The 27,725-nt window shown below is 43.2% G+C and overlaps 1 protein-coding gene across 5 annotated transcripts in view; it reads right to left on the bottom strand.

The window, feature by feature from the left end:
* The window catches only part of LOC109626369 (mediator of RNA polymerase II transcription subunit 13-like), a 72,451-nt gene that overhangs the window by 3,955 nt on the left and 40,771 nt on the right, over positions 1-27,725 (bottom strand). Inside the window, exons 3-26 of one of the 5 annotated variants that reach the window (XM_069513527.1) lie at positions 23,463-23,547; positions 20,187-20,270; positions 10,975-11,120; positions 10,007-10,213; positions 9,003-9,167; positions 8,706-8,862; positions 8,493-8,597; positions 7,372-8,022; positions 6,912-7,125; positions 6,479-6,557; positions 6,236-6,375; positions 5,995-6,091; positions 5,609-5,823; positions 4,658-4,833; positions 3,475-4,403; positions 3,087-3,266; positions 2,766-2,995; positions 2,472-2,670; positions 1,838-2,126; positions 1,489-1,741; positions 1,198-1,386; positions 889-1,112; positions 632-774; positions 90-248 (exon numbers count right to left, since the gene is read on the bottom strand). In XM_069513527.1, the coding sequence (XP_069369628.1) occupies positions 90-248; positions 632-774; positions 889-1,112; positions 1,198-1,386; positions 1,489-1,741; positions 1,838-2,126; positions 2,472-2,670; positions 2,766-2,995; positions 3,087-3,266; positions 3,475-4,403; positions 4,658-4,833; positions 5,609-5,823; positions 5,995-6,091; positions 6,236-6,375; positions 6,479-6,557; positions 6,912-7,125; positions 7,372-8,022; positions 8,493-8,597; positions 8,706-8,862; positions 9,003-9,167; positions 10,007-10,213; positions 10,975-11,120; positions 20,187-20,270; positions 23,463-23,547 (5,316 nt within the window). Of the gene's footprint in view, positions 1-89; positions 249-631; positions 775-888; positions 1,113-1,197; positions 1,387-1,488; positions 1,742-1,837; positions 2,127-2,471; positions 2,671-2,765; positions 2,996-3,086; positions 3,267-3,474; positions 4,404-4,657; positions 4,834-5,608; positions 5,827-5,994; positions 6,092-6,235; positions 6,376-6,478; positions 6,558-6,911; positions 7,126-7,371; positions 8,023-8,492; positions 8,598-8,705; positions 8,863-9,002; positions 9,168-10,006; positions 10,214-10,974; positions 11,121-20,186; positions 20,271-23,462; positions 23,548-27,725 lie in introns of all 5 variants that reach the window. The other 4 variants (XM_069513528.1, XM_069513529.1, XM_069513530.1 and 1 more) reach the window with 4 other exon arrangements.

Here is a 27,725-nt window from a genome sequence, read left to right as displayed (position 1 = left end):
CTAATACTTATATCACCGTAATTATGACCACAAAGATCACCGTTGTTGTAATCGTCATTTAAGACAGAGAAAGTGTTCAGATTACTAACCAGGCATGATGACAAAGGAGCCCTGTGGCTCCATGGCTACCAGGCAGGCACTGAGAATGCTGGGAGATTCGGCAGCTGAGATCCCACACATTCGACAAGCCTCCCTCAGCTGGCGCCCTATTGAATGGAGGGAGTGTTCCCCGAGCAGCGAGCTCCAGTCTGGTAGAGAAAGAGAGAGGGAGGTGAAAAGTCTGTTACTGAATCTTTCACCATTTCATTTCATTTTGTTGGAAAAATTCTTGGGAAAAAATAAAAGAGACATAAATACATTAAATGAGAATAAAAAAGTAGATAGAACTATGAAATACTTTGGAAGAAGAGTATATGTTATAGTTGGAATGTATGTACTGGAGCCTGACTGTTACATCAGACATATGTGATGTTTGAAACCAGAAGTAGTGTCTGAGTAAATAAAGTTACAGGTTCCTCAGCCTCCAAACAATTCCTCATTCTAATTTTGTAGGGACATATAAATAAGATGATACACTGATAATAAACTTATAATTTATCCACAAGGATTCTTCTGAAATTATATCCCTCACCTTTCAGCTCCCCGTGCCCGAGTCTGCCCAATCGACCGATCACAATCCTCCATGGCAGTGAGGTCATCTGGATGATGCCAATACACCACTCCCACAGCTTCTGGAGTCCCATCTTCCTCGCAGACACTTTGGGACGCCGCGCTCTGAGGAGAAAAATATAATGCTATGAGATATAAGAGGTCACAACATTGAACTGTATGTCATACAAGAACAGTAAAAGTTACACACAATTAAGATTGTAAACGACCATAACTTACCTATTGGGTACATCAATGTTGATGATACAGGACTCCAGGAGCTCCCCCTGCTGGTCAGTGCAGGATACCAGGATCCAGCGCTGGTCATGTGATAGGCAGTATCCTACATAGAGGACGTTGTACCTGGGAGGCAGCTCTGCCCATATCTCTCCTTGTTCTGGCTGTTTGGGACGAGTCGGACCGAGGATGAACGGGGGCGTGTAGAGCTGCAGTGGGCTCGGATGCTGAAGGAGGAAAAGAACAAAGTGTGAGCAATTTTTAGTTTACATGCATACAATGACGTGACATATACAGGTTTTGTATACTCACCTCTGGACCTTTAAGTACAGAGTTGACAGTGGACACTGGTCCGAAGCCAGTCAGGGACTTGATGTGTGTTTGCTGGGGCAGCAGACGTCTGCACTGGGAGTAACAAGAGAAGGCCATGGAGCGCAGGTGCTGCAGGTACAAGTGACTCTCCCCGCTGGCTGGCTGCAGAAGATACTGGCATGGCACCACCTGCATAAAATAAAGACAAATGACATAAAGAAAAGATTGTGAAGATCTCAAGAGTGAGAGCAACTTCTATTCAATCCAGTGCGGATCTAAGAGTGTTCGTACCTGGAGCACCAGTGCAGGTCTCATCACTTCAGGAAGAGTCTGGAGCATCTCTGTGTAACAGCGAAGGAGCCCAAGCAGCCAAATGCTACCGGCCTCTACCTCGTCACCCTCTTCTTCCTCTCCACCTTCACCTCTCGCTGTACTTGAGTTTAGAAAAGCATCCACTATGTAAATGACAACAGCTGGTGGGTTGGCGTGGCTGTCCATTGAGTCAGCCAAGGTGGGGATGCCGATTCGAGACTGCTCTGCAGTCCTGGAAGAGAGCAAGAGAAGAGAGAAGTCATACTAGTTCAGACGTGAGGAGCAATAAGTGAGATCAGGTCAGTTCCAGCGATAACTCAGGTCTTACAGCTCAGGGTTTTCTGCTGGTGTGTTAGCTGGTGGTGTGACGCTAGAAGTCCCCTTAGAGTCGCTGGTTCCTCCTTGAGTCGTCTCTCCTGTTGGGCCTGAGGTCACTCCAGTCGGGGTCTGAGCGTTTGCTGAGCTGACTGGACCTTGAGCTTGCTCTCCTTCAGGAGCCCAGGCTTGAGTCTGGCCAGAAGAGGATTGCTGGACTGAGGATGTGTTGCTTAAAGGAGGCTGGATTTTGGGAGGCAGCAGGAGACTGCTGTCCAGAGGCAGAGCTGAGAGCTGGGGACCTGAGAGAAGGAAAAACATGTCTTTCATCAGTTTATACTGTATGTAACAGAAGGAGGACAGGACATGAAGGACGACAACAAAATGCACAGTTTTCTTGTATTTATTTGCTCCTGCAGAACACATTATTGTAGTATGGTCTCTTAATGCAAAACAGCAATGTGTGGGGCAGATGGGAGCGACGGACGCCCAGGAGGCAAGGGAGGACTAAAGGGGAGGTAATTAAATAAATAAGTGGTAAAAATAAATTCCATAAACAAAGAAAATAAAAAGCAGATTATAAACAAAATCCATTATTTATTAAATGCATTTTATATTTTTAATTAGATTAGATTAGGTATTCTCACCTAGCTGCTGTTTGCAGGCGTAAGCATAGAGTTTAAGTTTGCTGAGGTTGTCATTGTGCTGCTGTCCAGCCCAGGGTCCAGTCATCCACTGCTCCACATCAAGCTCCTCCAGCTTTTCCGGCTCCACGTCATCACCCACACGCAAAAGACCCTCCCTGGAAACCTTGGACAGAGGACGGTGCTTCCCAAGGCGGCACGTCTGGGAAGGCAGTCAAGATAACTGTTCATTCTCTCATCAATCACAGTAAACATTCGTCTGGATGATCCAAATGTGTGTTTCGGAAAATGACCTACCTCGTAAACAGCGCTGAGCTCCTGGAAGAAGGCCCGGGCCGCGGCCAGCAGAGAGGGGCTGTTGGGGCACAGCACCAGATATGCCACATCCCGCTGCCCACCATACGGCTCCAGTAACAACTTCTCCCAGAAAGGTAACGCCAGAGGGGACAACGCCAAGAAGTCTCTCTCTCGGTCGTAGCCCAGTAACACCGTAGGGATGGGTAAGGGCTCCGGTGACTCTTCCGAACCTTTGACAAGTAAAAATAGTGATATTTTTAGTTTACCCCAACCTGACAACTTCCCTTAGACTGTAGAGGAAGTGTGTGTGTACTGGCTCACCATAGGAACCTCTCCCAGCCATCTTGTGGAACTGCTGCCATGTGAGCGGTCCTTGAACGTGTTGGATGTTTTCCCAGGTTCGTCCTGTTCTCTTCTTCTGGATGGCGTCCTGCAGGAAAGGCTGCAGAGACAGCAGCATACGAACCATATCCTGGGACGACAACTTGCTCATGTCCACCACTGTGGAGACACACACACATGCAGGATACATGAACAGATGCACACATGTCCTATACACAAAAAGACACAAGTAAGAAGACATGAAAAACATTTATACATAATTAAGATAAAACAAAAGCATTTATAAAAAAATTATCCCAACAAACAGTGGTTGAACTGGTAGCTGGTGGCAGTTGCAGATCCCTTCCATGGCAGCTAAGCTTCTTACCATTAGTGTGCGGCCAGGAGTGAAGAGCTGTACTTCTGACAACAGCTTGATCTACTTTCCCTCCTGTGGGGTTATCCACGTACTGCAGCCCCTGTTCCAGCGCATTGTAACACTCCACGCAGGCATCACTCCCGTCTGCCCACTGCTTCTCAGACATCCAGCTTTGCAACAGTGCTCCCTTGCGGCCGTGACAGGAACAGCTGAGAGGGAGATGCAGTGCTGTCAGGGAAGAAATGGGCTGGGAGCACTGTTCTTGCAGAAGAATCATGACCGATGGCGATGCCGGCGCCGCGTCCTGAGGCCGCTTGGCCCTGGGGTCTCTCATCGTTGGGTCTCGCCGGCAAAGAGCCAGCCTCCTCTCGGCTGCCCGGCCCACCTCAGAAGTCCGACCATAAATATCCAGCTCGTCCTCAAGGAAGAGGCCCGTGCCGTGGGCCAGCCGCCTGTTCACGATGGCACTAAAGCCACACATACAACGGTACTGATCTTCACAGGTGGAATCAGGGATGTACACCCCCACATCTGCTCCTTTGACATTCATATTGCAGGCACAGATACAGCAGCTGTCAAAGTTGCGATCCTTGAAGACATTGAGGACGGAGTCTGACAGGAGCAAGATAGAGTACAGGCTGTGGGCCTCAGGCAGGGAGGGTCCTGGCCGGGCTAGGGGCTCGACAGAGCTGAGAGGCATGCTGGTGGAGGGGGTGGAGGCAGGTGAGCTAAGCTCGGTACCGTCCTGCTTCACAGAGCCCTGCCCAGAGCTCGCAGCGTTAATGCCCCGTGGTGTGCGAGGGGTGCGTGGAGTGGGCACGGAGAAGCGGGGAGTGGCAGGAGATGGGAGGATGCCAACGGTGGTACCCACAGAAGCAGTGGCGGCGCTCATCTGGCCATACTCCTGGTCTGTGAGGGCGTTGACGCTGGGGACGTTTCTGGAAAACAAACAATAAAGGAAACAAATCGTCAGAGAGGGAGAAGATTATTGTACGTCTCTGGTGATCAGCTCTTAAAGGTCATGCTGCAGCTTTACACCTGAACAGAGCAAAATCCTCAGAGCACTGAGGCTAAAAAGTCCCATATTCTTCCTTCAGAAACCACATACTCCTGCACAACATTTATAAAAGCTTTAAAGATAATGACATAATGAGACTATGAGATGTTCTGCTCGTGATTGCTGACAACTCACGTGTATCCATCCTTGATGAAAGGGTTATTCTGATGCATGACTGCAGGGAAATGCTCCATTTTGGGCATGAGGGCCCAGGATGGACGGTAGTAACACTGCTCAGGAATCTTGAGTGGTGGTAGACTCTGGCTGGGTAGGCAGGACAGTGGAGCAAACATGGAGGAGCCTATTTGTGGCTGGATTAGAGGGAAAAAAGTTTGTGTTTCAGTTGCATAGAGACACGATGCATCGCCAGAGAATCAGGCAGTGAGCACATCTCCGGACTGCACAGGCCGTTAAGTACTAATTCCCTTTCATACAAATACAAACTTAATACAGATGGTCATTCCTTTTTATTTATTTTCAGGGGTAACATAACAAATCAATTATATATTACTTACTTGCCATCATCATCAACATAAATATTACTCAATAAGCATTATTTTGTCTTGAAAAGGTCTTGAAATTAATACTATTTTAGCAAAATATTTAATAATTTTTCCAGAAAAATTCAATGTTTCTCTAAAATGTCATCAATTTTAGATCAAGATCAAGTCCTGTTTGCATGTTTCACATGTTGAGTTTGTGTTAAAGATGCCTGTTGTGTGGAGGAGCTTGTTTTCCATGTGTTAACAAGCACAGATGCACCTAATGCTGGCCACTAAGTGCAGTCGACTATAATTATCATCTCCCGGCTCACAGAGCCTGCAGTCAGTGCAGATGTCTGACTCACAACACAGAGAGAGTTAATTAGTCAGGTTCAGGTATCAGTGAAACAATTCCAACATGAAGAGCCTGACCAATTTCTCGGTCAACAAGTACTTGCACTGACTTCCCCTTCATGACATAATTCTATGGACTTTTTGAAAGTATTTAATCAAATAATCTGAGTCACGTAGAAGTGTAATTTTCACTTAAAACATGTGAAGTTAAATGTTTTGCTTTATGTGTTGATAATTAGCTTTTCCTCACCTTGATATCCTCCTGCCTGGGGCTGGCCATGCCCTCGTCCATATCCATCCTGTACTCTGTGAGGTGTATGGAGGCTAAAGGCAGCAGGTGGTCGGCTGCTCCACTGGGTGCGGGTGGCTCTTGGCTCGGGGTGTCACGATACGTCGTGATGGGGGAGAAGGCCGGGTGCTGCTCTAGAGAGGGCGGGGTGGGAAACATTCGCTGGAGGTCTGCTACTGCTGAAAGGAGAGAGACACGGAGATGAGGAGACGAGGAGGTTCTCAGAGGTTTAATAAGAGTTTGTCACTTCTTTTCTCCAATAAATATGACCACACGTGGAAGTATGAATACAGTGGCTGAAAATAAAAACTGTGAAATGCAACTCAATATGCATCAATGTGACTCACTTGATGGATAAGGTACTGCAACTCTCCCTTCCTTCCCATGAGGGCGTTCTTCTGTCGACAGCGTCAGCTTTGTTGAGTGCTGGATGGGGTAAACAGTCTACAAATTATTACACACAAGATTAGAGGATCCTCACTGCATCAGAATATTTAACTTTTAAATGATACGATGACCAAATATTAGTGCAGCCGCTCCTATTTAAGTCATGTGGGTCTATAATATACATAAACTCTGATGTCTCACCCCCAACTCTTCCTCATCTTCATCAAAGATGTTGTCGAGATCAGAGATGTTCACCACCAGATCTTTTTCTCTGGTCAGAGAAGGATTTGTTTTGGCAGCTCCATCGTCCTGACCCGATTCATCTACAACAACACAAACATCTTTACACAAATAGTTTAATGTTAAACATCACGTTCTGAAATATGGATTTCATTTTGTTTACTGTTGAAAATGATGACGTTGATAGCAGCGACTGTGTCTCACCTGATTTTGGTGCCGAGTTAAAAATGGACATAGCGTCTTTCCCATCAGGCAGCACTCCATTGCTGGTGATTTCTTCTCCCTATTGGAGAGATTAGAAATAAAAAATAAATATTATGAGTTCAGTTTAAGACTTTTTATTTTTTATTTTAAACCCTAACTGTGTCATGAGTATTACATTTAAAATTGTGATATATGATGTTTAAAAAAAACTGTGAACACAACACTGATACACTATCATCCTATTAGGTTAAGCTGGCTAACATGTCAGCATATAGTGGTTGGCTGCTGTGTGCTTGGGTGTTAAATCTAATATTTCAGTTCTCGTTTTTGTTGTGAACAAACTCTTAAAGTTGTGGGTTGAAAAACAAAAACAACAAGCTGAAAGTCACCATAAAGATCCATAGTTCTAGATGTGAGGTTTGTTGTGTTCTACCTTGGCCTTCTTGCTGGGTTCTCGTCCTTGGCCCTTTAACCGTTTGGAAGTGGGGAATGTGTACTCGATGTCTCCTTCCTTGAAGTCATAGGGATCGTCCCCAGGCTCGCGCAGTACCTCCACACCCGGCTGCTGGAACAGCCCCAAAGTTTGGATGTGTTCCTTCACCCTGTCCTCTGAGATTTTAAACCTCTTGAGGGTCTGTGTGTATAGTCTGGAGAAGACAAAGAGACAATTGTGATCACTCAATCTGTTTTAGTAGTAGGAATTAATTCTTTCTGTTTGGTTTTCTTAAATTTTTTTCTCAAGTATAATGTCATATTTCTAGAATAAATTAATTTGATGAGTCTTAGCTCCATATTTCCCAAAGCCTTGGATGTCTAACTATATTCTTGGTTACTCCACTCCGTTGTTCTTCTATCAACTGCACCCAAACACTCCTCTTATGTCTCTCTCCTACCTCTTTAGTGGAGTTCCTTCTGTGGCTGCCTCCGTCTTCACTTCCTCTAATTTATCAGTGGGGAGTTCGGGGGGTCTGAAGTCAGTCTTATCAGTTCTGGGAGTCCTGAATCCTCTCCACCAGCCAGCTCCACTCTCCCTCTGCCTCAGCAGAGCGGTATACACAGCTGTCTCGCTACTCATCATCCCCAGACCTGACACTCCATCTGGACACACAGGCATATCCACAGGCCCGTCCAGAACCTCTGTGTCCTGCACCCGGGGGTGTGGGCTGAGTGTGGGTGGTAGCGGAGACATCGGTGAATGGAGGAGGGACTCAGGGGCTTTCCTGGAGAGCGGTTTGGGATACTTGCAAGTCGGCAGCGTGGCCAGAGGCTCCATTGGTGGCTCCAGCACCACGAGACCCCCGAGCTGGGGCCCTCCTGGTGAGTCCTGTTCCAGAGGGGCATCCTGCGTGACAGATAGACGGTGGTGGAAGGAGATCATGGCTGGCCTCTTGGACTGTTTGTCCGCCTTTTCTGTCTTCTCACTAGTCTTGTGTTTGGGCAGGGAGGGAGGGTATAATGACGGCCCGGAGGACTGAGTGGGGTTGGCACCGGTCTGGCTGTTGGCACTAGATGTGTTGGTCAGGTTTAGCTTCTGCTGCCTTACCCTGTAGCAAAGTCAAGAAAAATACCCAAGATTACAAACATAATGAAGAATGTGTTTTAAACATGTCTTATTTATTTTTATAATGAGATTAGCTAATTCATTATTAGCATTTTGTACTGGTCATTTAATAAAATTACCAGGTTGAGTTCATCTTATTTCAAGTCAGCAAGCAATTAAAATTTTAAAATACAGGATTTTGACTTTGATTATCTCTTTTGTGCAGAACATTGACAGTCCCATGTTTGAACATGCCATTCAAACGTATCAATTATACCGCTATCATCAGAAATATGACTAATCTTGACATCAACATATTATTGAAGACTGTATGTTACGTTGGCATTACTTGAAAAAGAAATCCTCAACATGGAGCACCAAGGATTTCAAAGGCTTCAAATCATTTCTTTTGTGATGAACATGACAGATTCTGTTCATGTGATATCTAACAGCTTGGCTGCAGCTCTGTTCTACCTGGAGCAGCTGCAGGGCGCTCTCGCTCCCAGATCATTGAAGTCCCATGTGGTAACTCCATTTGGCACTTCCTTCTTGGGCGTCGAGTCAGATGGTGGATTCGGTCTGTGGGGAACAAACAGATCCATGAGGGCTCCGGCTCGACTGAATCACTACACTTCAGTGATAAACGCACCAAACAGAGGAGACAAACTTGGTAATGGTTAAACCTACACATGCTGAGGCTGGCTGAGGTAGCACTCCCTCCAGGCCTGATGCACCACCTGACACGTGAGTTTCTTCCCAGAATGCTTTGGGCTGATGCTAGTGACCCCCATACTGCTGTCCATTGTGGGAACACTGGAGACAGAGGTCAAAAAGCCACTGTCCGCTGAAATGAGAAAAGGTGGAACAGACATTTAAATACTGGACTTGATGTACTTCAGCCATGGTGTTTTATTACATTTTCCATCTACGTCAATAAATCTGCATAATGTGGTATCTAATGTTCTGTGTATGCATTCCTGTTACCAGAGCAGGGCTGTTCCGGGGATGTTGGCGGCGTGAGCGGCACGCTGCAGTGGTTCGACTCCCTGCTGAGGCCCTGAGCCGCAGGAACAGGTGGAGGCTGCTCCACCGGTAGGTCCCCCTGGGCAACCAGCACAAAAGCAGCTGGGTAGGTCATCCTCACTCCACCTAGGAAGATAAAAAAAGAAGAGATTTATTTGTGATTATAAAACAAGAGGGCGGCCGTTGCTCACTTTTTGCTCCACGATTTATTATCTTTGAAGTAATTTTTATTGCGTTTAAAGATATCATCACCCTCCCCAATCTCTCATTCATTAATATTTTGCTGAAGAAATGATATGTGAACCAGACATTTGTGATATTGGGTGGCAGCAGCTATATAATGCCGTATATCCTATGGATTAGCTCCTTATCCACTGATGTGATCACACACTTACTGCTCATATAAAACATATGATCTAAATCCCTTTACACTCACATCTTGACTCCAATTTCAGGAAGCACAACTAGGCAGGCTTTCCTCTTTGGATGTAAAAGCCACTGGTATCCATGGGAGTTTTGATTATAATCAGGTCAAACCAATGCTCTGGGATCAGACTGATTAGACAAAGCTGTTAAAGTAACTCCCTGCGGCTTCTAGAACGACTTCCCTATCGCTCCTCTCCGTCTCTCCCCCCGTGCAGTCATTTCCTCCTTTCCTCTCTGAGATGTGCTAAAAGACTATAAGGATCACTACAGCAGAGGTACATTTCAATAGCTGCCCATACACAATTACTTCAGCTCAATCTGCCCACATGGAGACCGAGGGCAATCAATGTGATGTTGATCCCTGAGTGTTTGCTTGAGCAGAGCAACATCACTGTGGTCTAATGGGCTTTTATTACTCTTCAACTGCAGTGCAATTACACAGTAACACTCAGATCATATCTTAATACTGAATTAGTAAATTCTGCTACAGGAGATGCTTTTATTATGTTCCACAGCAAACATGTTGACTTTCTCCATACCTACGATGACCTCCACAGCCACGTGACCGTTGCGACTGTAGGCCTGACTTGCTTCCTCTTTTTCCTTCTCTCCGCCTCCCTCTTTCTGCTGGAGCACCATGGGGTAGAAGTAGCTCCAGTCCTCCATCAGCTTCCGTACGGCCGGGTCACTCATCTTGTAGGCCTGACCAGTCAGAGTGCCACTCAGACCATACGGACTCAGGATCACTGCAGATGGAGAAAACACACTTGAGGGGGAGCTGTAAAGCTTCTGGTGCTGGATCACCTTCAAACATTCAATTACATTTACACATGGAGGAGCTGAAAAGGTAAACACAGGGAGTCCTCAGAAGGCTCCTTTCATTTTTCAATAAACCTATTTTATTTAATAATTTTGTTGTTAACTGGCCGAATGAAAATAAGAGATAAGCTTATTTACTCTTAAAGATAGATATTTTCTATTCATGTTCTAAACTATTTAATATATGTAACCATGTTTAGATTTGCTTTTGAAATAAATTATTATCATTACACCCTAGAACTACAGTTCAAACTCAACTATTGTACTTTTTCCTTTACACACTATACTTTATGTATTCAACAGTTATGGTCACTTTTAGTTTGCAGAAAAAAACCTTTTATTAAACATAAAACATTACGGACTTTAATGACTTAAACATTTCTAGAAGTAAAGTTATCCTCACTTTGACCAAATTCAACCGTTTATTAATATATATGCATAGTATTAATAGTTATCAGTATCCTTCTAAATGCAAAATCTAATTGTAAGAGAATCTAATGTGGGAATGCTAGTTTTCCTGATGTGAATTCATCCATTACAGCTAATTTGATAATTACACATCATGTTTTTCACATGTTCATCACTAGTGTAACACATATCTGCTTGTACTTCATTGCAGAGCATTCTCACTGAACATTGTTTCTGTGCACATGAACCCTAGAGGGTAACAATGGCTTTGTGGTGTTACCTTGCACTGGCGTAATAGAGGTCTGCACAAGACGGATGTGGTGCTCTGTGATGTGGTATGCGGGCTGGTGCTGGGCAATCTCCACGCTCGTGCACACGTTGCTCTCCCCGTGGAGGAAGAAGGAGAAGGAGCATGATAGGTGTTCACTGGGGACAGAGGATGGCAAAAGGTGTAAATCACAAGAGCACAGTGAGACAGAAGCAGTGCACGGAGTTTATATCTCCTGTGTGTCGAGCTGCATGATCATCTCTGAGCGACATAAAAACAAATCAAATGGCAACATGAGCCTGCACTGTAAAACAAACCATATAAGAATCAACCTTCAGACAACATTATTAGACACTTAAATTGGAACAAAATTCCATTTAATTACAGTAAATTTCAGATGAAATAAACAAATAAATCAAATCTATTGGAAAAAACAAATGTACAATGTGAATGTAGTCTTTCAGGCAATGCTGTGACAGACGACACGTACAATTCTCTGAACACCAATTTAGAGACCACACTAAAAATGTGTCTTTGTAAAAGCCTTGCATTGATCATCTTCATCATTCCCCATGAAGGCTCCTTATTGCAGATATAAATCCTAATTTGTTTATGACTGATTGTGGTGACTACATGTTTACATATGCACAGCTCTCTTTATTACACAGCTCAGGCATAGTTCATCATGCATTCCTCTCTTTTTTTAATCATAGAGGAGTAATTGTTTGGGCGTTATTGCAATCTATATACCAGTGGGCGGGTTGGACATCATTAACTACCAACACAGCCTCATTGATGTATATTTTTAATCTATAAAGCTCCTTACTACCTTGGTTTATATATATCAGACTGACAATAACGTCAGCAGGTACTGTAATCTCCTTGTGATTACCCTGCTGCCTATGCAATATCTCCTTTGCCCTGAGGGAGCCGGACCTCCATTTGAGCCGTAATGGATCATCAAATTCAATAAAATGGTCAGTTCCACAGTTACTCATGGGCAGAGCTAAACAGTCATGAGGGAGCCAAAAATCGTGTGGCGTTAACCGCGGCGGCCTCCAGGTGGTGCTGAGGGCACCTGAAGTGAGAGGAGGCCAATTTCTCTGCTTCATAAACATTCCTGATGCAGAGAAAGATATACCCTGTAACAGCAGGTGGTTGGAACACAGGTCTGCACAATCACAGGAGGAAGAGCAGAGCTGAAGCACATATATATGCAGGCAACACACACCAGGCACACAAGCACATGTCGCCCTCACACCCACAGGCGCACAAAAACACACACACAAACACACACTCAGCAGCAGCAGTTCATCATCTCCACAATTCACATCTCTACAAAAGAGTCAAAATGCTTTCAATGTCACTGCCCTCCAACCTCGTCCTCAGTGCATCATTACACCATAAGAAGAGCTATATATAGCTGCATAGGGAAGCTCAGGGGAACAGCTGCAAGTCAAGAGTACCAGTCAAACTAACTGCCACGCACATGTGCACAAACAACCAGTTTACATTAGAGCATCTTTAGGATCCTGTCTGCAAAATGCTCCAATTATCCTACGACATGGAGAGGAAAACATATTGTTGGCTTATCAGGGTGAAGTGTAACAATGTGGCACAGTATGGAAAATAGCCGTTGTTAACATGCTTATATCATCTTTTATACTTTGTGTTATATTTACATTGCTAACAGCCCTGCACAGTGTTACTGGTACTGGTATCATGCTGCATATTTTTTAAGGGATGTGTGACGCTGATTGGGACTGATGTGTCTAGAAAAACACTATACCTTTAAGACCCCTCATAAAACTGCAGCCTTCACAGGGAATCACAGTTTTATCTCTGTCTCTGCTTCAAAATCAGGCAATGATCCAACAGAATCAGGAGCTGGTTCCCTCTGTGTTTCACCCGAAACCACCATTTTTTTTTTTTCTTTGAATTTACCTGATACACTTCCTGTATGTTGCTGCAACAGAGGCTACTGATTAAAATAATTTAAATAATTTAAAGAGGGAAAAGGTACATTTGATAAACTACACAAGCAATCCAAGTTCAATTAAGAGTGCAATAAAGTGCAATTAAATGTGGTGGGAAAAGCAGAAATAGAAAAAGAGCATTAAACTGTAGGCCGACGCAGCTGGGAGATTGATGCTCCCTGTCCTTTTACAAAGGGCATTTTCCTGCACAGTAAGCTGGTGTGAGTGTGTGGACACACTGGGCTTCTTGCATCCTCCGGGACATTTGTGCAGTCGGAAAGTGGACGCGCTTGTGTATGTGTGTGCGTGTATAAGCGTGTGAGAACAGCGCACAGAGATGTGAGGCAGCTGTGTGTGATGGGCTGTATGAGTACAGGTATTAATAAATGAAGAGGAGTGATGGCTGAGACTCGCCTCAGGGCTGACAGTCCTGTTGAGAGATAGAGAGAGGAGAGAAGAGAAGAGAAGGAAGGGAAGAGTGGGGGGTGGTTGAGAAAAAGGAGTGAGAGTGGGAGTGAGATGAGGAAGAAGGGAGGGAGGAGAGGATAGAAAGAAAGGATGGCGTTGGGAGACAGAGTGAGTACCAGAGGTTAGGAAGGAAATGCTGGGATGAGACGGAGACAAAAAGGGAAAATAGAGGATTAGAGAGGAAATGAGGAAGACAAAGACAGAAGGGTACAGTATAAAGAGCAAGATGAGAGCGAGAAAAGAAGAGGAGGTGAATAATTCAGTGCCACGCACTGCAATTGCTGCACACATATCGATGAGATCAGAGTTTTAATGGGTGGCTACTGAGCACAATTTTATGGTGAAATCAATCAGGGAATGTAGAGCTTGAGAACACAGAGACATCACATGCTGCCCTTGGGTGTGTGTGTGTGTGTGTGTGTGTGTGTGTGTGTCTATTTCATTTGGCTTTATATTTACAGAACAGCCTACATTTGTACTGTGCGACACAGTTATCAGCACAAATTCAAGTACATTTAGGGTTTAATTTGAGCAAATACTGCGTGTATGTGAGTGCATGCATCTGCAAGGCACTGCATGCACATGAACTTACATATATCTTATAATCACAGGTGAACATACGTGTGTATACAGCATTTGCATGCATGAATGCCCATGGAAAAAAATAGACTGTGCATTGGGTTCATGTGACAACACTTGTCTTTTCACCTCATCACCATGCTGCCAGCCACCAAGCATGAAGAGCTGGTGAAGGTCTGAAATTCACCATGAATTTTACACACACACACACACACACACACACACACACACACACACACACACACACACACACACACACACACACACACACACACACACACACACACACACACACACACACACACGCGCACACGCATGTGTCATACACTAAATAACAATGGTTGTCTTGCCTGTCAGGCTGCTCTCTTGTCAAACCCAGTGAGAAGAAAGAGATGAAGCAAGATTACATAAAGGAAGATGGAAAAGAACAAACACTAAAACAAGCTTCTGTTTCCACTGTCACATGCACCTAAAGATTACAATCTGAAAAATATGTTTAGAAATCATTAACTGCAGTCACATGAGCTAAGCAGGCGTGATAACATTTTCTTAGATTATCTCAGATAAGGGGATTAATCTGCTTAATTTGCACCTTAAATTGTCGGTCTGTCACCACGGCAGCACTATTATGTGTTATCTTCATCCTTCATCGCTTCTCGTCTCCTAACCCTTCCTACACAATCTCAACGCATCTCTCAGAGACACAAGAGCGTAGATACTATTCTGGTGTATGTGGATAGATGTAGACCGTGTTTATCCTCTTGTAAGCTCTTGTGAGCAGCATGTATACACTTCTTCCCCTTGCACTGGCACAATAAGTTCATTCCATACAAACAAAATCCTACCAAACATTCATAATACACTCAGGCTTATGCAGGTGTGTGCTTATGCCTCTGCATGCATACATAACGCCCAGCCATACGCCACTATTAACACGAGCATGAGGGAGATTCAGTCAGCTTGATGTATTATTCAGTTGCCCCCACTGGGCGGCTTTAGCCAGTGTTACTATCACAATGTTTGTGCTCAAACACGACTCAATCCAGCTATCTATATGGATTCACGATGAAAAGGTGCCACGCTCAGGGACGCACACTGTGCACACTCATTGCCCCTCTGTATGGGCTCAAGAGGCAGAGGAATAAAAGTCTGCAGCGGTTAAAATTAGATTAGTGCTGAAAAATCGCAGAGTGGAACTATGAATACTTTGTCAGTGGGCTATTCCCGCACAAACACTGCCAAGAGGAAAACTCGCTAACGTCAGTGAAAGCATCAACACTACGTCTGGCTTCTACCTTCATATCTCTGGTCCTAATTAAAAAAAGGGGATCTCTTGGTGAGGCCACTGCTGTGATGTATCACCCCGGTCTCTATTGATCTATGTGTTTTTTCTCTTCCTTCCATCGCTGTGTGTGTGTGTGTGTGTGTTTTTACCTTGTGAATCTGGGCGAGAGTGTATCACGTGTTTTCTTTTGTCTCTAGGGAGGCTCGATACACACATACGACGCATTTCAAAGGAGAAAATGGAAATATTCCATTAAATCAAATACTTGATTTACAGAGACGTTTAAATTAAAAGGGGCTGACCAAACTTCTTTTTTTAATCTTATTTTCTTAAAGTTAATATTGTCACAGTTCATGTAGTCAATCAATGAGCCACTGTGTAGACCTATAAACTGCTGTATAAATACAGTGTCATTTCCAGTGACTCCTCTGTAAAGGCCATTTTGCTGCTAATGGACTGAAGCACATACAATTATAAAAATAGTAAATGACTGCAAAAGTGTTGTAATGATTTTTTAGTGTTTGTTTCCTGCACACACATACTGTACAATTCAGTGTCATTTATATGATTCTGGCTTTGAGTTGGAAACATTCAATTATGCAGACCGAAAAATTCAGCATATGCAGTAATTAAATGACAACATATTTAAAAATTAGATAAAGATTAAAACTGAAAAACAAGTTTCTCATTACTGTAAGGAAGCAGTTGCTTTGACTTTCATCAATTTACTCGCTTTTCATAAGTGAGCTCAACCTTCTTGGAAGAATTATTAAGACTTCCATGAACAATCAATGGGATGTCTTCTACTTAATTAATAAAGTATTTCTGATTCTAATGATGGTCAGAAAGGCCAGACTGAAGAACTAATCTAATGAACTAAAAACAGTCTCTCAATCCTGAATCCAAAAACCTAACACTCACCATTCATTCACTCGGTGACTCATTTAACCTTCTCTGGTCGGCCAACTCATGTGTTTTCATCATTTAGACATTTTTCTTGTTGGTCACTTTTACAACCAGTCCAATAATCAGCTGGACACTCAACAAAAAAGAAAATCTGTTTTCTATGACATTATCAGGTGTTTTCAGTTTCTGGTAACCTCAACATGTTTTCTTTTTCAGTGTAATATACTAAAATTGGGTTGGGTCTAAAACGTTTGACCAAAACAAATAATTAAAACTTCTAATCTCTTCTTTAATGTATTAAACTGTTAATATTACCACCTTTCACAAAATGCATATTGCATGAATGCAAATGAGGTACAAAGTCTGAATGAGGTAGAATTCTGTGAGTTTCATTTCCATTATTACAACTGGGAGTTGAGAGTTTTTCAAAGCCCTGAAGGCTCATAAAGAAAATAATCCAACATTATGTGTATATTTGTATATAGAGTTATTTTTCCACCAATGTTCATGATTAAATCTCGTAGCGCTCCCCTCCTCTGCTGCACACGAAGAGGAGGGGCAATGAACATGGGAATGCTTTTCATACTTTTTTTGCTATTGTTGTCATTGTTATTTCTGGTGATGCTATGACCTTGTTCAATTGACCTAACACCAAATGTCTGTTGCCTAGGAGATGGCTAATAACTCAGTGTCCCTGAGAGGAGAGGAGACAACTTGGAGTGCATTAAAAAATCTATTCACTCGGGTCAAGTAAGGATTCGGGAGATTTTGAAGTATATAAACAGGCAGCGCAACTTGTTTTTGTTTCATGGTCAAGCACCAGATGACAACTCTGTTACACTGCAAAATATGAACAGTATTTATGCTTATGGGTGTGAATGCAGATGAAAGCACCTCGATGGGCAAATATACAGTGTACAGTACTTAGCATGCATAGACCTGACTGAACTAATGAGAGAGACAGACTAATACATCCATTCACCCGTCTATAGTAATGATTAATTTATGACCCCCTGCCTCCTCAGATCCCCACCTCCCTACCACACACACACACTGTGCCTCCTCTCTCTCTCTCTTACACTCTCTCTGCATCCCTGCAACTCTCTCTCGCTTCCATCAGCGTCTGATGCAATCCGTTACCAACCCAGAGTGCTTTCCTCCCATTCAGACACAAAGAGAGCAGGAGAGGAGGGATGAGGAGAGGAGAGGGGAGGGGGTGAGCTGAGTGGTGGTGGTGGTGGTTTGTGAATCTTCTCCTGGATGTGCCAATCCTCGCCGTGCCCGGGGAACACATACAAGATAAACACCAGATAAGCCTGACAAAGGCAGCGGTGCCAAGGAGCAGGAATTGGCACGGGCGGGGTGGGGTGGGGGGGCAATGGCACGGATGTAAGTGCCGAAGCACCCCCTGTTGGGGATAAAAGGCAAGGTGTGGGGAGTGAAGAAGAAGACAAAGGAGCTGGTTACAGCTGAGGCAGGAGGTCAGTGTACGTCCAACTGAGCAATGATTCCCTCATGGCAGGAAAACACTGACGGCCGGGATCTGCAGGGGTGCTGGGGTCTCACACTGTCAATTGTGAGGCAGCACTGCTATTCTGGGAACAAGGGGCTCTGTGTGTGTGTGTGTGTGTGTGTGTGTGTGTGTGTGTGTGTGTGTTTATGACTGCTGTTGGCACATGTGCTGGAAGCCAGTATAGTGGAGATATGTGAAAAGAAAAAAAAATTCTCATGCTTCACTCACACACTGTGACACAGGCAACAGCTGCAGAGTGTAAGCATGGAGAAAAAAAAAAAAAAAAAAGAAAGCGCTGTGCAGCATCTACATAAGATTTTTATTTGCGACTGTCTGTGTGTTCATATTTCTCCCTGTTTCTCTTCCTCCTCCTCCGTCTTTCCTTCCAGGATGTTCAATAATTCACAGACAGTACAAATCAGGACTGTCTCAGCAGGGGGCGTACCAGCTGACAACATATTCATCGAGCAGACAAAATGATAAGAAAATGTATGAAAGAGATGCACACATGCAAATCACTGCACACACTCACACACTGGGTGTAATTTCCTCTACACTGAACATATGTCTGTATGCATGTGTACACACACACACACACACACGTCCTGAATTCCCTCTTCTTCCATGGCGCACTCCTCAATTTTTGAATCAGCCCTCCCAGCAACTTGTAACGTTTTATTATTTACTCTGTGGTATTTTGCATTTATTTATTTCATTATTCTCATAAAAGTAAAGTCATGGCAATTCAAATGGGCTAATTAATGAGCAGCCTCCACAGGATAAAAGCCCAGAGAATCTGCAAAAGTGTCACAACCTCTAAAATAAAAGGCATAAAGAAAATAATTAGTGTGATTGAACATGTAGAATATGAAGTGTATAGAATATATCATCGTGTATACACCCACACTTAGTTACTGGAAGCTAATGTACAAGCTATTATAATTCATTCAGTATAAGCAGATGTTGATAAAGATATAAAAAGTCAACAAGAGTGTTAGAGGGTCAGAGCCTCCGGTGGTTCATGATTCTACAAGTCTCTGTAACTTTATTGGAGGGATGAATACATTTATGTTGAGAGTTATTTCCTCATTGGGTGTTTTTATGATGGTGGTTAAGAGCGATGTGGAACTCTTCAGTCCAGATTCTCCTACACACTGTTAAGTAGGACAAGTTGTTCTTACCGCCTTAAAAAAGGTGAGTAACTGTGACTATAACTATGAAGTTATGATTACTTTATAGCTACTTGTTAGTTACACTTTGTTTAGATTACTTCATGTTTTCAAGTGGTCCCAACTTAAAAATGGCAAGGGAAATTAGCTTGTTAATAAAACAGTTATTCTGAATTTAATAGTTTGTTGATGGTTTTAATTGTCATCCATGATGAGTCTATCTTCCAGTTTCAGTATAATATTGTAATAGACTGAGATTTCATTAAGGCAAGAACTCAAGGAGAGTCTCCTGAGAACTTTTCAATTTTATTGTTTGAAATCATATTGGTCTTTCCACTTTCTGAGTGAAACTGTACATACAGCTGTGGCTCAGAAAAGGTGGAGCCGGAAATAAAAGAACAATATATTTCACATCAGACTGCTTTTAGGTACAAAAAAGAAAAAGCTATACTATATTTTTTGTCAGAATACTCAAGTATGCAATACCAGCAACACACACTGTGGAGATGTCACGCACTGTGCCTCACTGAGGGACTTCCACCTGCTCCGAGCAGCTAAACCTGAGCACATCACAGCACACCGCACTTGCGTCAGCAACTTTCTGCAGCCAGAGTTTCCTGCGTGCTGCTTAATTTGCACCACATTTGAATGACAATGCAATTTAGATCTTTTCCAGTTCAAAAGCTACAACGCAAATATAAATAAATGGTTGATCTATGTGTTCGCTGCCTCTAAGCAATATTGAAACAGATTTGTAAAATGAGCCCTTTGACAGCCGCCGTGAGTGGTTTTTTTGTGTTTTTTTTAATACTCAGCATTTTGGGGTCGAGGACGTGAGCATCGTTGTGTTGTCGCCGGCAGGAGAAGGTGTAGCGGGACGGGCTGAGCTGTGAGAGGGGGCTTTAATGGCTGAAGCAACAAGTTGAGCTACTGTCATCACACCCACCCCTCCTATTTACTCAGTTTCAATCTCTCCCACACTGCCTCCACAGTTACACAGCGTGACACCGACACACACATCCGCCCTCCCCTCACAGAGAGAGAGCCAGAGAGTGAGTGGTGAGAGCTCGACTCAACCATCTCTCACCTCTCACCACCGCTCACTGTCCTGCTTTTTAATGGTCTCATACCATGAGCCAGCCACTGGTACATCAAGGAGAGACATTCACACTGCCGAGCTGTGTCACACTCACACACATGGTCACACACTTGGGCTACTGTGGTGAGAGTTCGCCGATCAGCCACAACATTTAAACAGGTGACACGTCTCGTGTGTGTGTGTGTGTGTGTGTGTGTGTGTGTGTGTGTTGATCTGAACGTTCACTCACCTGTTGCCCAGAGACTTCTCTTCCAGGTCATGTGGCTTGAAGAACCACCTCCCGATCCGCACAAAGCCTTTATCCATCAAACATCTGCAGCAGCCAAGAGAACGAGGGAGAAAGAAAATCAGTCAAATAAAAAAACAAAGACAGACAGGAAATGATTTTGTCTCTCTCTGTAGATCTTATTTAGTCATTCGCTCACATGAGGAGAGTTAAACCCAAAACAGGAGCTTGACATGATTAAAAATTATGTAGGGAGACAGAAGGGTGATAGAAGGGTGACAGTAGGACAAATGTATGACAGTAGGGCGACAATAGGGCGACAATAGGGTGACAGAAGGGAGACAGTCGGGAGACGGTAGGGAGACAGCTGGGTGACAGTAGGGAGACAACAGGGTAACAGAACGGAGACAGTAGGGTGACAATAGGGTGCTAGTAAGGATACAATGCTAACACCACCATGCCGCCCAATATAGAAACAGTATGATGTATTTTGAGTATTGTAAGTTTTAGTTTTTGTATCTATCTTTAGCTAAATTGTGCAGAAAAATGCAGAAAAGAAATGTTGACTCTCTGCCGGTTAAAATTGGTTTATGACTTTAGTTAATGCACATAAACTGCAGTAGCGACAATCTCTGAGCTGCAACTGAGCAAAGTTTGAAATGTGGAGTTTATGACTATGAAGTGCAGAGGATGAGTTCTAGGTATATTTAATCTGCCTGCCCTAAAGCGCTGTGGGCTACACACACGCTTTTCCACAACCTGTTTCTTTAATCAGATCAAAATTTGATCACATCAAACAGTTCAGTCATCATGCTCCCTATTTGGCGATTCCTCCAGCTGTGCGCCTCCCTACCTCCTTTCACAGACAAAACTCAGCGGTCAACGCCCTCACAAGTTCGACTCATCTCTGTGTGCAGGTGCCAGAGAATTCCCCAGTAGATCCAATGACCCGGGTCAAGGAATTACAAAATGATTTTATGGCCTCCTCTCCACTCAGCCAGACTCCAGCCAGCTATCCAACGCTCTCAGCCTCTAGCTCTTCCATCTACGGTACGTTCTTATCACAATATAGTTTCCGTTTCTAACCACGGCTGCTCACTGCACACATGATCTCTCGCTCTCTGAAACTTTTCCTTTATTATGACATTCACAAAGAATTCATCTGAGGCAAGAGGTGGAGCAGCCAAGTGCAGCAGACAGTCACGGTGAATCCAGCGGGGGGATCCCCTACTGGATTCACACATCGACTCTGGAGTTCCACAAACTCTGACATTTGCGTTCACTCATGCACAGAAGATACGGCGGAACGGTGGAGTTCAGTGCATGTCTGAAAACAGCTTAACAGTGAAGTTCCTATATGCTCCACTATGCAGCAACTGCTAACCTTATCTATAGCACACGCCATTAACACATTCAGCTGAATTTGTCATTAGCATCTACAGCTGGTTTGAACAATGACAAGAAAAATACAAGCGGCCTGAGACAGAGGTCAGTTTCCCCTGTATCCTATGACAGAGGTAGAGGAAGTGGTGCCCGCTGTGTTGAAATAGTGAGTTATAAAAGGAGTTAGCTTCAAGGTAATAGGAAGGTTAATTCAACCTGCCCCCTATGATGATCACTGATGCTTAACTTAATAGAGAGCAAATATGTGCTGCTTCATTTAACAGATGGCTCTGACTCAGAAAGGAGAGCTTTGGGTACTTGAGCAAGTGATTCAGTGCTCAGGTTATAATTTCATTAAGGTGAAGCTTCTGGAAGAAACTGCAGCTGCCTATCAATTAGACCTTAAGTTATTTTGTTTGCTGAATCAAGTGTTCCTATCAAATATCTTACTTGTTCATTTACAGGAGAAAGATTATAGCAGTTAAATATTCGAGAGTTCTTTTTATTTTCTTATGGTAAACCACGTTAATACAGTATTCTGGTTAATGCATGTGGGTACATTTTATCTGAAGTTTGTCTTACCTGCTAAACTTTCTATACACCTTCTACACACTGTAAATACAACAGAACTGATATGTCAGATTATATATATATGTATATATATATATATATATTTTTTTTTTTGATCAAACCCGTATGACAAAGAAATCTAATTGAGGTTTGATATTTTACAGTTTAACCATGAGTTTTATTACGAATAGCCATTAATAAAAAGAAAATACAACCCAATAGATAAAACTTGAATCAAGACAATAAACATATATTATCTTTCCACGAAATGTAAATATTAATAGACATCTTCTTCTTTGTTATATATTCTGGCAAATGCAGATACCAATATGTGACAGGCTCACATTGGTCGAGCTAAGGCTCTAAAATAAACTTTCAGCTATCGCAATCTCATCAAATTCATGAAAGCTAAACCAGAACTAGTGAAAACAGAGATTAGATCTAAACAACAAATGATTCATTTTGTCAATTATTTTGTTTAAGAGCAGAGGTTGGAGATAAAATCACAATAACAAATGTGTTGATGTAAACAGAAACTGTAGTAGTACTACTTTATTTTAAGGAAAAAGTAAATGTACTCATTATGCAGAATGACTCATTTTGTTATTATAATTAATTCATAATTGGTGCCTTCATATATTATTTGTACTTTAATGTTGAAAATGGCTGTTATTAAACACATTTTAACAGTTTTAATACTTCATTAATATATAAGGTATAGTTTAATATAATGAGCTTTAATAATGTAGTGCATCACATTTCAGAAACTGATCACATTTTGCATGTTAAAATATAATCTATGAAAAGTACAATACTTCCCTCTGTAATAGAAAGTACAGAAGCGGATTGCTGCCACTCTATTTTGTAATTCTATGTTTCACGTTATTATGACATACAAACAAGGTATAGTGTGCAACATTACATGTCCAACGCTCTAGAGGTAGCATAATTTATCATTGAGCAGAGAACAAGAAGAAGGAGAATATGCTGTTGTTACAATAAACGTCTGACCTTATGACATAATACTGATCTGTTTCACTTTTTCTGTCATTGCAGATGTAGAATCATGAGCAGCATTAAATGAAAAGAACCTTAGAAAACAGGACTTCACAACTTCAATGTATTCTGCTGCATTTCCAGTTAAACTGCGGAAAAACTCACAAATGTCTCCACATTATATTCCTCATTAAAAATGTATGACATTACTATGTGACTGTTCCTGTTATGCAACATGTTTTCATATTCTGTGTATGTCAATAACGTCCTGACTGCAGTCTTCTCACTGTGCAGCTAATGAAGTGCCTGTGCAAACGATGATGGTTTTACCTTTCCAGCAGGTTGTGTATGGCCTTGAACAGGAGAGTCCTGCACTCGTAGGACAGCCCGCACTCCCACAGTCCCTCCTCGGCCACTGAAAGACAGGCGGAAAAAACACAACCATCAAATTATGAATCCTAACATGTTATTTAACATATAAATTATGTGACCGGCAAACATCTACATTCACTTGCTTGAAGATAATAAACAGCACATAATTCAGCACCTTGTGTTTATAGCTCACTCTGTAAAAACATGTGCTGATGAGACAACCTGCACATCACATCCGATATTACCCTTGAAATATCATGTGCACGTGTGCATGCTTGATGCCTGTGTGTGTGTGTGTGTGTGTGTGTGTGTGTGTGTGTGTGTGTGTGTGTGTGTGTGTGTGCACGCAGAGGATGCCTGGCTGTACAGCTGTCAGGTTGGCTGCAGCGACAGCCCAGTCAAACCCCATGCAGTTGTCAAGCCCAGTTAGCAGGAGAATGAAAGTGTGCCTGTATCCGTGCAGGCTGACACACATGCTTGCGTGCTCAGGTCCGTACATGCAAACAGAGTTTTAGATCAACTGTTTTTTTTCTTCGTTTTTCTTTTATGGGTTGGAAATCTAAGAAATCAGCAGCACTTCGGCTCAAGCCTCTGACGCACCAGCAGCCAGTTCACATGTGTGTCAAACAACTCTCCTCATTTCTTTTACCCTGCAACCTTATACCACGACACCCCCCCCCCACCCGTCGCCCTTCTCCCAAAAAGCAGGAACACACACGTGTGCTCACACACACACACAGACACACACACACACACACAGCAGCCAGTTAACAGTGTTTCTCTTTGTTCTTTGCCATATACCTGCAGGGCTGCTGGAAGAACTGGATGATTGTGGGTGGGTGTTTGCTTATAGGGTGGTGGCAAACAAACCAAGCATCACAGAAATACACAAGAAAAAGAATGAGAGGCAGTGGCAGATCGCCTGGGGGATGGGTGGCACATGAGGTTCTCTCTTTCCACCTCCTCCTTTTATTTCTCTTTCCTGATTTTCTTTTCTCTCCTCCTTTTTTTTGCCTGTGTATTCCTTTCTCCTCCTTGGTTGCTTTGTTGATATTTCCCTCCTGTTTTTTTTTTCTTCTTCCTCTTCATACCACAGTGAATGAAATATCCTTACTCGCCAGAATTACCCTGTAACCATGGAAACGCTGGCGGTGAGAACATGGCGCCCTGGCATTCAATTTCAACACTGGTCCCTCCCGCCCCTCACCCTCCTCCTTCTCCTCCTTCCTCTGTTCTATTGCTTCCAACGCCCCTCCACCACCACCACCGACGCCACCCGCCCCCCACCCCTCATTTACTCCTGCTTCAGGGCTCAGACAGGAAGCTCGCTCGAGCCAGCTCCTCTACAGAGGAGAGAGATAGAGTGAGCACCATGAGCAGAATGCCAAGTCTCCAGCAAATCCAGCTCATTAGCTCTCGCCGTCTCTGTACCTCTCTCACTCCTGCTCTTAAAAATCCCCCCAAACTTTTCTCTTCCCCCCAACTCTACCATTCCTTCACCACTCATCTGCGTTTACTCTCATCATGACCGGCTCCACAGCAGGCTCCTGACCCCTATCACTCTGAAACTGTGTCACCCACTCCGCAAACCTCACGTCCTCCCAGCGCCTCCATGCAAAAGTTGACAAAACAGAACCACGTGCCCCCTGCCCCTAAAGACGTAAAGAAAGAAGTCTTCCAGGTCTGATCTCCTCATTCCTGCATTAGATCTTTTTAGAACTCCTGAAAGAGGAAGACTAACATGTTTTACACACCCTAACAGCGGCAGCAACACAAACATGCATGCTGGAAACATGCAATCCACATTAAATGCTCCTGTTTTTCTACTGTAGTTGTCAAAGAGCCAGCTCACTGCACCATATCAACACGAGGTGTGACAAATCACTTTTGCAGGCAAAGAAGGTCGAGCATCCACACAAGCACACATACATTATAAATACTGAAAAAGGAGTGTGAAATACACTACGATCTGATATATTAAAACTGGGATGTGAGAGGCATGTACTTGGAGGAAACGCCATGAAACTGTCATTTCACCGACAGTCAGTCACCAACCAACACGATTTGAGTTTTTACTGGCTGTTAATCAGAGGAGGAACACAGATGGCCCAGGGGAGAAGCGTGCTGCAGACACTAAATGCACAGCTAAGTGCAATAGGGCTTTAGAGCATCGTGATCCATCATTCATCACAGCCTGAGCTACAGGGAACTGCATCATGCCTGAAAGACTTTAAAGCCAGTGCATGTAGTCAACCTCGCTCTCAATTAGATTAAACTGAAGGATCATCATTTCTGTGTGTTTTTACTGAGATCCACTGATAAACAGCCGAACCCTTTTTTTTAAAGATGCAGACACACTTGAAAGTTGTTTGTATCATGATTTTCTGTCCCACATAAACACAAATGCAATGATTGATTCCAGTGAATGTAAAATGGATTAAGCTCCACATTATACATGCAAAATATTTTAATTTTAGGACTATATTTTTGATTGATTTATTAATTAATTAGTCTGTAAAATATTTTAAAAACAGTAATCTCTCCATGTGAAGTCTGAAATTTGAGAAGCAGATTTGGGTTTTTTTTGTCTAAAAGCATTATCAAATAAATATAAAATATCAATTTCACTCAGAAATATTTATTTGGATCTGCACCAAATTTCACACACTCATAAATACTATCCCTGATTTTTTTCAGCATGATATATTAATCCTTCCTTAAGAAATCAATGAAATGTTATTAAACGCCCTATCTTGCAATGTTGAAGAAAGTGGGGGGGAAATAATCCTAGATCCCATGAGAATAAATGGGTTCTTTCTGGGGTCATGTACAACCCTCCTACAAAACTTCATGGAAATCACTAAAGTTTTTGCAATAAGTGACAAACGCAGGGAAAAACATGTGGCATCATTTTTGGGGGAATTGTTTTTGTTATAAATCCAAATGGTCAAACAAAAATGTTCAGATGTGCATGAGTGCAGTTTATGTGTGCATGAAAGCTTCCCTTACTGTAAGAGAAACATCAGGTATCAAAATGATCATCATGACATCACAACCCATGTACTTGTGAGTTCTTGTCATTAATGCAGTGTGTGTGAGAAGTGGTTTCCAAAGTGCCCCAGTGCACATGCAACCCCTGTGCCTGACTTTGCATGTGTCTGCCTGCGTACTGTATGTATATGTGTGTGTGTGTGTGTGTGTGTGTGTGTGCACAGTGAGGTAACGTCCTGACAAATGCATGTTTATTTCACACAACCCCCCCCCCCCCATCCCCGTGCCACAATGCTCTTAACTGCAGCGCCACCCCAAACATAAACAGGCAGTGATGGAACTGGGTCGCCTCCACCACTCTTCTCTCTGCAGCTTCCACCTCTCCTTCCCGTCCTCTGTATCCAACCCTGTCTCTCCATCTCTAGCTGCCTGTTTCTCTCTGTCTCTCATCTTCTCATCAGTCTCTCAGCAGCTCTCCCGCCTCTCCCCCCCCCCCAACTGTGCCGGTCTCACACCACTAGGGGGAGTGACCACTCACAACTATAACGCTGTGCTAATAAACACAAGGATGGTATTGATCTGAGAAGGAGAGGAGGCGGGAGTTGAGGTGTGACAACACTCTGTCTCTTGCACAATGACACTTCTCCACACATTTCCTTCCTTACTTCCCCTCTCCCCCTCTCTCCCTTTGTCTCTCTCTCATTTGTTCATTTGTCCTGGATCAATAGCACCAGCAGACTTGGCGTCCAGTGGTGTCTGTGGATTGTGCAGGCTATGGACTCTCACTGGGTTTGTGTGCACGTAACCTTGTGTGTATGTGTGTGTGATTTTACACAAAACCCCAGTGCCACTTTACTAATTAGCTGCCCTGCTGCATGTCTGAGCAGAGGTGTGTCTCTGCTGCATGTGTGTGTGTGTGTGTGTGTGTGTGTGTGTGTGTGTGTGTGTGTGTGTGTGTGTGTGTATATGTGAGTGCATACAGGCATGTGTGGAAACATAACTTACTATATGTGCGTTTCCAATCAGAGAGAATGATTACAAGGCTGTGCAAATGGACAAAGAGTGAAAGAGAAATAAAGTGACGCAAGAAAAGAAGAAGAATATTGATGATGATGTGTTTTTAATGTTTTTGTGTCTATGGATGTGAGTTATTTCTTTATATTGATAATCATCAGAACACAATCTTGGAATCCAAACACTCACACTCATAATCATCCATGTGAGTTTTCA

This window comes from Paralichthys olivaceus, chromosome 18, assembly GCF_024713975.1.
Source record: "Paralichthys olivaceus isolate ysfri-2021 chromosome 18, ASM2471397v2, whole genome shotgun sequence".
Lineage (NCBI taxonomy): Eukaryota > Metazoa > Chordata > Actinopteri > Pleuronectiformes > Paralichthyidae > Paralichthys > Paralichthys olivaceus.
The sequence above is the reverse complement of the archived record's forward strand: the minus strand, read 5'-3'. Positions and strand labels throughout refer to the sequence as shown.